Source organism: Antrostomus carolinensis, unplaced genomic scaffold, assembly GCF_000700745.2.
Source record: "Antrostomus carolinensis isolate BGI_N321 unplaced genomic scaffold, ASM70074v2 scaffold7251, whole genome shotgun sequence".
Lineage (NCBI taxonomy): Eukaryota > Metazoa > Chordata > Aves > Caprimulgiformes > Caprimulgidae > Antrostomus > Antrostomus carolinensis.
The window spans coordinates 69610-80828 of NW_010291936.1; the positions used below are offsets into that span (position 1 = coordinate 69610).

The 11219-nt window shown below is 35.7% G+C and overlaps 1 protein-coding gene across 1 annotated transcript in view; it reads right to left on the reverse strand.

The window, feature by feature from the left end:
* The window catches only part of NEK10 (NIMA related kinase 10), a gene marked incomplete at both ends in the record, with an annotated part of 38517 nt that extends 37725 nt beyond the window's left edge, over window positions 1-792 (reverse strand). The window contains 2 exon segments of the mRNA XM_029087166.1: window positions 5-75; window positions 663-792. Of these exon segments, the coding sequence (XP_028942999.1) occupies window positions 5-75; window positions 663-792 (201 nt within the window).
* Window positions 793-11219: the final 10427 nt, after the last annotated feature.

The window sequence follows — 11219 nt, forward strand, 5'->3', positions numbered from 1 at the left end:
TTACCTCTTAATAGTAAAGGACACTTTTTCAGAGTACAGTCCTTCTGGCACAGGTTCATACATAGCCCCTACTATCTGCAAAATAAATAATCTCCAGTTGAGTGAAGAAAAACATTCCATTATTTATTTGAAAATTCCATATGATAAGTATTGCTCCTTCAGACAACCTGATGGGCATTACATCATCAGCTCTAACTTGCAAAACAACTTAGAACACACCTTCTAATGCAGAATGTCACTTCTAATCAGGTATCGACATTAATGTACATAATCACTGTAGGTCAAAGGCCTACAACATCCGAATAAGGGATATATTTATAAAAAAAGGATTTTCTTTTGATTTGTGATCACATCCTAAGGTGTAATACACAATGCCATAGAAAATCCAATACTATAGTACATCAAGAGATTTTATATATCTAAAGCTCCTATTGCCAATGATAAAAATATGCTAGTCTGAGAGGTAATAATATACTAACATTCTCAAGCAACATGTTTAATTAGAATGGCAAGATAGTAATTCATACTATGATAAACGTGTGCTCATTCACAGATCAGACCAGAGAGCTGTTTATGCTTCTATGACCTTAAACATAAATTCCCATGGATCTAGTGAACACATGCAGAAATAGCTGGTAGGTTGATCTGGCAAATCCAAATACCTTAGTTGCCAAGGAGAGCATATTGGTGCTGTAAAATGGTGGGTTCAGAGTTGCCATCTGATAAAGGATGCATCCTGCAGCCCAGACATCAGCCTTCTCTCCATACGGCTCACTCTTTACAACTTCAGGGCTAAGTAAAAAGCAATGCAACCCATAAGTGATTAATTAATTCAGTAGGCTTATTTTTTAAAAAACCCATCCAGTATTTAGTTAGTCACTACAACAAACTTTCAGACCACATACAATTAAGTTCAAAAGGTTGCATTTATTTCCTTTACTAGCTAAATTTTTAAAGTGGAAATTAATAGCTTTTCCACTTCTACTGCAGTTTTTCTCACAACACCAGTAGTTTAGATTTTGTTCACTTGTCCTTTCTAGTCATTTCAGGTTATAATATTGTGGGAATATGACGGAAGATTAGCAAGGAGGACTGTAAATACACTCAAGCAACTTGCAGCTGGGGTGTCCAAAAACACATGACACTGCTAATCACTGTTTAGTCTTATGGGCTTGACAAGTAGAACATCTGCCTTTAGATAACACAGGCCTGGGACAGACTCAGGGGCACCCTGAACACGCCTGGGATTCCTGCCCTGCTGGGAGAAAGATCAAAGCACCATGGAAAACTCCTGCCTGCTAAAAATCCCTAATCAGCAGGTTTGGAATCTCTGTCTCTCTCTAGCAAGGACCGAGCTCTGTGGTGCCTGCGCTCCCGCTGACGTGCCTCTGCCCTGGGTGCTGCTTCAGTGATCCCTCAGTTTGTGAGGTAATGAAATTAAATTTGCTTTTTGGAATTTATCCGTGGTTTTTGTGGTTGTCCTTGTGTCCTGCCTGTGTTGGTTCACACAAATGTCTTTGGACTTAATGGATACAAATTAACTACAGCACTCAGAACTTGTTTACAATAATGGTATTTCAATAAAATAGACTAGAGAACATATAAATATATCACATCCTCTAGTAATGCAGATGTCAGATTTGAATAAGATTCTTATATTTTGAATGCTAATGCTAATGGATATGATCTTGCTATTAATGTGAGTAAACAAATTTTACTCATTAGATAATTTCCATCCTTTGAAAACTACTGTAGTGCATTCCCTGTGAGGATGCCACATGGGCACTCAACAGCCAGATGAATGACTATTAGAAAAAAAAAAAACCCATTGTAAAGCAAATGGAAGCCAGTAATTTCAGTTTTGACTTAGTACAAACCAGTCTCTGCTTTGTTCTCTTAATTTGCTCAGCACTTTTCATAAACCTGGATGATAATAATTTACATTAGTAGGGATATTCTGATGCTGGAGTTCAAGTCTTAGCAGTAAGCAAAGGTCATATCACATAATGTGGGGGTTTTTTTCCACTTAGCATCTTCTCACTATAATTATTCAGATATAAAAAATACTTGACTCCTTTCATCTGTAAAATCAACTTGAAAACTTACTTCTTTTTCTTTCAGCTTAGAATTTGGAAACACTGAATCAACTTCATTATTATACTACTGATTTCTTTGGTAAAACGCCTTATTTTAGAGCTGAGAGGTACTGTGTAAATTCAATTAATGATGCAGTCTGGATAAAGTATATTGCTACAAAGTGTGCTCTTGATATGTACAAAGTACAGAAGACAGATTTTTAAAAATAAATAAGATTAGTTCCCTTGGATAAACTGTTATGCTGAAGACAGATTAAGTGTTCTTAACAGAACAGAAAGTCAGAGCAGAGGTCACAGTGCAGGGAAGTGAGAGAGACTGACAGATCACACATTTCTGATAAAATTGATAAAGCTAGATACAGATTCCTGGGTGAAACCTAATTAGCAATTTTCCTCGAATTTGGCTGCTGCTGCTATTACATAACTGCAGAGGGGAATAGAGAATGCTGAATATGGTTTTAGAACTTAATATTTTCTGTAATCAGACTGTCTTTTTTCCTCATTGTGACACTAACTCATTAGAGGACTTTGTGGAAATTTCATTTTTGTGTATTAAATTAGTCTATTAGAGCAAACATCAGTATTGCAGTTTATCATATAGATGGTGAGCTCAGTAAGGCAAAGTCCCTATCATAGTAAAATTCTAAGCATGCTCCTATTGAGAAAAAGGAATCTGACTTGAATTTTACAGTCTTCATTCTAGTTACAATTTTTATGCATATTAAAATCCCAAACTGAGATTATTCAAGCCAAATCTATGCACCTATGCAAAAAGTCACATAGCAGTCACAGAAAGACTAAGTGGAATACAATCAAGAGAGAAACAGAAGCAACCACAACCTGGCCTGCAGAATCTTGTATTCATGAACAGCAGGGAAGCACCTAGCTTGGTGTCCAGAGCAAAGAGCAGTCCATCGGGCTAGTGACCAGGAAAAATGTGTTTGTTACTACTATGATTTAGAAATCACAGAAAGAATACAGTGCTGACAGGGTTGTAGTTTCAGCATGGTTTCACACAAATGCATAATAGCTTGAAGTTAATTAAATCTTTTGGTCTGCTCATTCATGCTGAAAGACTTCTTGTTCTAAATGCTTTTTTTATTTTTAATCAAAATGAGGATTTACAGTAGACTACTACTTGATATTTTCCTCCAGAACAAATGTCAGAAGTCTCTGATATTTAGGGCATCAGGATGTCCAATACCTTAAATAAATACCGTCTCATGCTTAAGAAGCACTTTAAACTACTGAAGTAATACTTATCTAAGGTGATCATTAAACTTTTACAGATAATATAAAATCCTATACTTATAAGATGCTATGCTTTCATGGCTAATTGAATCTGTAATTTAGATTTTTTAAATAGAATTTTAAAATACTGTTTATTTACTTTTAAGAGATGTAGTGAAATCCCTCACCATGTTATACAGGCTTGCCTGACCATCTGCTAGTTAGAAATGTGGGTGCGGTACGGTACTTGTTGACTAGCAAAACAGTTTTGGAATCAAATTGCATCTTTTGGATCTGCACTGTTGAGGGATGCCAAGCAGAGAAAGTACCCGGTTCTGTTCTTGTACGCTGCCACCCACAAACAGGAGGCTGGTGGGAGTACATACGGTTTGTCTAATTCAGTTGACAAGTGTGTACAAACTGTCACTGTTTGGTCAAGACCAGAAAGCATGAGTAGAACTAGGCTCTGAATTTTATTCCATAAAAATCCTACAAAATCAGTCATAGCCACAAACACTGAAAATTAATTTAAGGGTGTAAAGTAGCAGTACTGCTGCTATACTCTACGATATCCAGTCTTTGACATTAAAAGAGGCAGCAGATACTTATATAATTAGTCATTTAGTTCTCACAGCTAACGCATTCAAGATAATTACTACAGTTTTCCTCGAGGTTTACAAATCACTGCTCATTTCCAAATTATGTATTCAAGCTGAAAAAGTTTACTTCAGCAGTGTTATGTTAACTGTAGGAGAGCCCTTCACTGAACAAATGTCCATAGCAAAAGCAAGACTAAATTATTCTAAATGAAAGACACTGAAGTAGATCCGCAGAATAATTCTCCAAATTCCCAGCACCCTTGAACAGATGGTTTTATAACTGTTTCTCAGAAAGTTCACTCTTGCTCAACATATCAGCACTGCTTTTATATTTAATAACAAAGCCGTCTATACCAGCAGCCTTAAAATGAGTTGTGAATTTGATTAAGCTATTGCTTAATCCAGTTACCTGTTTTTTTCTTTTGAAATACTTTTGCAAAATTAAGCAGCTATTTTAAATATAGAAGATAGCTTTCCATACTACCCCACATTTTTAATCAGGATTTTTTTAAAAAATAAAACCTTATCAATATTTGTGCTATTTGTAAAACAGTACCATGTCACTGAATCATCTCTACATGGCCTTGGAGACATTTCTGCGATCAAGCTTTCAGTTATAATTTTGCTCACTGATGTTATTTTATCATGGTTTTTATTTAAGAATACTTTTAACAGAGATTTACAAACAGGCTGTCCCAATCTGAATTGGCTACATTAATACTATCACATGCTTGTATGAGAGATGACTATCCTCACCAGATTAGCTCATGTTCACATTAGTTATTAGCGGGTAGAAGTTCCAAAATTAAGGATGAAGTCCTGAATTTGGAGGGGGAAGAAAGGGGAAGCTGAAGGAACAATGCTTTCAAAACAACATCAATTTTCTAGAGCTTCTAAAGCTTCTAAGAAATGTTGTCAATACTATGATGACTATACTGACATGATTTCAACTAAGCAGTTATGGTTTAATTAAAATAAGTGATTCTTCAAGACTAACTCCCAGAAGAGGTGATGGCTATAATGAAAGAGTAAATAAATAAGAAGTGTACACCAATGCAGAAGATTTTAACAATGACAGAGTTATTGTTTTTAGTGTTTATCATTCCTCCCATTAATTATTTATAGTTTGATGGAGATTCCTGCAATTGGTGGTGGTTATACAAACACTCATGACTAGAAACCATATCCAGTTCAGGAGCAATCCAGCAATCCACGCTGAAAACAGTTGGAGGCTAGCAAGTTATCAAATATGCTTATCCTATTCTTACATCCCTTAGGATATTGACTTATTACCACTTTTGGAGAGAGATGGTAGACAAGTTTGCCATATACAGATAAAACTTTTTTTTTGGTTCCAAATACTAAAAGAGTCTCTGCAGCTTCTATTAGCTTCAGATATTCAGATACCTTTGTTAAGATATCTATAAAACAATACTTGCTTGCAATGGATAGCCTTTTTAGTTGCTGGCAGAAGTCATCAAAGCAAAGTAGAGAAATGGATTTACATTATCTTTGCACCTATAACTGCCGCAATTCACTATAAAAGTGAGACTGTCATACTCTGGCCCAGGCTAACCAGAGATTTATCCAGTAGTGTCTTGAAAACCTTCAGAGGTGAAGACTATACAGCCCCTCTGGGCAGCCTGTTCTACATTTGACTGTTATAGTGATGAAAAAATTTGCCTTATATCAAGTTAGAATCTCTGCTGTTTCAATTAATGTCTTTTTTCTCAGAAAAGGGCCAAGATCACCAAAGAATGAGAAAATCAAGGGTGTTGATGCTTGTGTTTCAGCACCATTTCTAGGTTTCTATGAGCCAGGTGGCTTGTTTTCATTTTACTAAAGTACTGTAGGGTAATCTGTAAGTGTTTGGAGACCAGTGTGAAAAAACACAGATGTACTCCTTAATCACTTCTCTGAATCACACAAAGGGTGGGGGGGGGGAAGATAAAGGGGGAAAAAAAAGAACAAAAACAAAAAGAGGCTGCTCACCATCAGCATCATCCCAAAGAGGAAAAAAAAAAAAGAAAAAAAAGGAAAAAAAAGAAAAATAGAGGAGTAGTTGCTGCTTGTCACAATTTATCTCTGGATAGTTTGCTGTAAGCTACAGATACGCACTCAGTATTATAGCTTCATAATTACCACTAAAAGCAATGGAAGAAGAAAAAGGACCCACAAAACTGACAGTTTGAATAAAGAGCTTCTGTGAACACTGGAGAGCTATTTGCATTTTTCACATACAAGAAGAATTCAACACAAAGATTTTCCAGTATATTTTGTCTATCTCTTGAGCGATGAAGCTAGAACAGGATTTTCAGTCACTAGTTAAAAATTTTGCCTTCACAGTTTTCTATTTTGAAATGCACTGCCAAGTAATTCTGTAATTTATTACTTTGTCTTCTAACTTGTATACATTTTTTTCATTACAAATGATGTTAAATATTTTTGTAAAATATTATATATATATATAAAATATCTTCTTCACAAAATGCACTTGTCAGGCACCCTAAATCTCTGCTGATGCCTACAGAAAAATTCATAATTTCCACCTTTTTTAAAAATGTATGGGGGTAGGGAAGAAATTTACTACCTTCAGTTTGTAATTTTCTAGTGTAATAATGTAGGGGAAAGTAATAATTACAGGGAATGTAATTTTAAAATGGGTGAAGTCAGCTAAGAGAAGTAGCTTTCATGTGTATAATTGCTCTCTCATCAGTGTAATCTCAAGAGTTCATTTTCTAGTCTAAGCACTACCTGTCTGTGCCCAGGACGATCCTCTACATTCATATAATTTAATCTATACAGAGGGAAAACCAATCTGAGTTCAGTGCCAGGCCACTAATAACTGTAGGATAGAGCAGACTTTATCATAATACTTCCCTTAAATTTTTACTAAAATCTTAAAAAAAAAAAGGCCTGGTGTGATGTGGAAAGACACTGTCCACTGCAAACAGGAGTAAAGTTGTGTAGTCTGCCTCAGTCTAAAATGTTCATGAGCACTGAGAAAAGTGTAAAAACAAGATCCAAGTAATAAAACAGCAGCTACACTGTTGATGATCAATTTAGAGAAATCACTAACTTATTGGTTTCTTCCAGCACATATTCAATATCTCTCTGTCTAAAATAGAAGCAGATGTTTTTACTCCACTTTTGGGGGTTTTTTATTTTACAGTTTTGAAAATAAAGATACGGACGTTCAGTTAACATCCAGCAACTGATTTATATCTCTTTGAATTTACAAACCTTTAAGCTTTTACGCATGCTAACACTATACATTATTGCTTAGAGATGCCAAATGTGTTAACTTTGAAAAATAATTTATGGCCTTTAGTAGTGTAGTAAGACAGTGTTCTAAAACACATGAAAAACTGCCAGCAGTTCACTTCACTCCATGTCACATATTAATACAAATCAAATTACATTTTTTAAAAAGTTTACTCTATTGTTCGTTACTCCTATTCCTTTGTTAAACAAACCTAACAAACATCTTCATACCTAAATCATTAAATATCCAAGGCAGAAGCATGTTCAGAGCACAAGGTCCTTTTCCTAATCTCTAAGTGCAAAGAGACACTCATACCTACTTTTTTCACCAGGGTACATATGAAACGGCGAAGGCCAAAACAGCATCACAGATGGTAAGTTGTTTAGGCTGCATATTTGCAAAATATTGTAAGCCAAGATGCTGCTTTGCTTCTCCTGCTCCCAGTCACTCTTTACCACCACTATCTGCTCTGCTGTGCCAGCACAACTACCTCTACAATGGCATTATGTGTCAGACCAAAGACCTGATGCACCTGATAAATCACCTAAATTACTTTCAGCCAGGTCAGTTCTCTAATCTAGTTTATCATTATATGTTTATGCAAATGCTTGTGTTGGGCCAGGAGTGGTACAGGTGGTTGGGCTGCAGGGCACAGGAGATGGTGTTCAGGGTTGGTGTTTTTTCCCTTGAAACATCTCATTGACAGTTTATATCACAGCCCTAGAAAACTGGTACTGGAAGAAATTTGGGACGCTTTTTCTAGGGAAGAGAGATATTAAGTACAACTGCCAAGAGGCCAGCTTCATAAATATAAATGCAGCTTCCACTGAAACACAACTTTTAATTTAACTTTTAACTCTTACTTCATAATGCTCAACTGAAACTTTTTTTTTACGTTTGCTAAGTAAGAAAAATTTAGTCCATCAAAATATAACTAAACCAAGAAAATGTATAAAAAGCTTCAGAATATCTCTTCTCAGTTCCTCTTTCTGAGCACAAAGGCTATATAAAAAGCTGCTGAAAAGAGCAGAATTTTATTGCAAGGAACTCTGTGTTCATACTCAGAAGGAGAAGACCAGCAAGGTACATTCTACTACCTGTTCTCCCATCTTTGAACTCTGCACTTTTTCTGCAAGACTGTACATCTCTGGCAGTTAGAAAGATAGGTGTATTTATCTGACAGACCTTTTTTTTGGTGGCAACTTTGTATTTTCGTTGTTTTTACACATATGAACCTTTAGTGCTAGTGAAAACAAATTATTTCTGAATCTCATGGAGCAGCAGCAAAAAAGCACTTCATTGCATAAGTGTCTTTTTAAAAAGTATCTTTAAAATTGAAGGATACATTTCACTGATGTTCACTGAGTATGCTGCCCAAGAGGCATCTGTATCTAAATGCTCTCATGTGTGAACACATGAAAAACAACGTGCTCCAAAAATTCCCAGATATGGCAATTGCATACTTACTGGGACACCACTGGGTAATTTCAAAGTCTTCTACTGAAGCATCAATGGCAGCAGATAGAACAAAAAAGCTGCCAAGAATTATTGTAACATTTAGGGTTATATGTACCTGAAAGCGTTGAAGATGTCAACGTGACAACTTTGTTTGAATACAGTTATGCCAGAAACAGCGTTGCTAGCTGGATAAACCAATCTACGCTTAATTTGACAATGTGGAACAAAGAATTAAACTAAAAAGACATGACAGTATCTGCCTCACACTATCTAAACTGAAGTAACTTCTCTACAAGTATGAACAATCTCAGGTTTTCATATGAATGTATGTGCATGTCTGTGTGTGTCCATATATATACATGCATAAATATATACATAAGACTATTTAAAGATGTATTTGGAGCCTCAAGAATTTTCCAGCCAGAATGGTATTCTGTGAACATTTCATTTCAGAAATAAAGCAATTGGGGAGCTCTTACAGTGCTATTGACTTACACTGATAACTCTCAACATAATGCAAGGGCCAAGGTTATCAATATTTAGGTATCCTTTACAAGGAGACCACAAGTATTGAAGTTTCATGGGCTTTTATATGCATTTATCCCCAGCTGATGGTTTTATATAAACTTTTTATTAGAAGTTAAGCATCTATTTGCAATGTTTTTTCCCCTCATCAGGATACAGTCACAGTGTGTAGACATATTGGGAAAATATCCCATAAACATACAAATCAGTCTGAATTCAGCCTTCTTGTCTATACACTGTACCTATTGATCTGGAAAAAAACTTGCTATCAGTCAGTGTGTAGAACTACTACATATTTCTGGGCCTTTAGTTTTTTAAAAACTTGTTTCAAGGACAAATTAAAAAAACTTTGCAGGCTCTATCAGAAAAGGTGATGTTTATAGCAAACTGCTTCTTCCTTCAGTTGTCTTATTATTACTGAAGAATGCCATGAAGTATCACTTTTCACACTGTAATGAAAATACAACAATTATCTAATTAAGCTCAAAATATGCATAGCTGGTTCAACTGGTGTTATACTTCTGAATTTTCAAGACTATCTGTCCTGGTTTCACTAGGATAGAGTTAATTTTCTTCTTAGTAACTAGAATAGCTGTGTATTAGTTTCATTATGGGATTTGTTATAAGAAGAATGTTGATAAGGTACTAAAGTTTTAGTTGCTGCTGGATGTCCAAGGTCATCATGTGTTTTGCTAGTTTGCAAGTGCAAAGAACTGGGAGGGGGGAAGCATAGTAATTAGCAAAACCCAACATTGGTATTTGGATATGCCAGTGAGATATTCCATATCGTATCATGTCATGTTCAGCATATTAACCAGGGTTGACTGGAAAGCGGGGATATTCTCTCAGGGATTGCTCAGAGTCACTCTTCCAGGATTGTGATTTCAGTCTCGGGACTGTCTCTGCTCCAGGATCGCTACCTGGGGACAGACTGGGCATCAGTCAGCTGGTGGTGAGCAACTGCACTGTGCATCACTCATTTGTATATTCTATTATTACTGTTATTATTATTTTTTTATTTCAATTAGAAAATTGTTTTTCTCTCAACCCACAAGTTTTCTTACTTTTACCCTCCTGTGTCTGTCCCCTGTTCCCTGGGGTGTGGGGAGAGTGCGAGAGCGATTGTGTTTGGCTGCAAGTCAATGGAGTGAAACCACTACACTACCATATGCATCTCTGAGCAAATTATAAGGACAAACCAAAGTATCATCAATATGTAGTTTAGTGTTCCAGTTTTACATGCAGAGCCTCTGAGAGGCTTATAACAGAAAAACACATTAAAGTTCTAATTTACACCTATAATTCCTTCAGACACATCATGGAACAAAAGTCTAAAACAAAAGGAAGTATAAGCCAGATTCTGAAACTCACAAAATAAAATTTTCCTTTTTGTTTTATACTATTAAAGGCAAGTATCACTGCATGGTCCATAGGTCTGTTGTTCTTATTCATACAAAACTATCTAGCAGATTGACAAGCTGTCAGTTTTAACAGAAATGCTGTAAAAAAATTATATCTGTAAGTTGCGGCAAAGTGCTATCCATGTACATAAAAACTGAAACTCTCGTATTCTAAAAGATACTCAAAACATGCATCTGACATATACTTCTAAGAATTGATTCCTCCCAATCAGAGATGTTTTCCAGTGAATTAAAACTGCAATTTCTTACATAATGCTTTGAGGATATGTCTTAAGTCTGTAACTGTACAAATAGCCCAAGAAAATAAGTTCTTTTCCTGTTATCTATGGAACAAAACTCTGAACACTTAAAGAATGGGAAAGGATTTTGCTTACTGAGCTATAAGCCTTTCAGAATGAAATTTGTTTAGGGACTTTGTCCAAATAACCAAGCTCATCAAGAAATCACATTAATATTTAAAATTGAAAGGGAGAGATGGAAAAAAAGTATCTGCAAGAAGACGATCACAAGCATTAGCAAATCCAATTCTACAACAACTTGAAAATAAACCTAAATTTTGAATAACTGATTTCATATAAGGTGTTATTTCACCTAACATTAGGCTCCTATAAGCTGGATCTGTGCT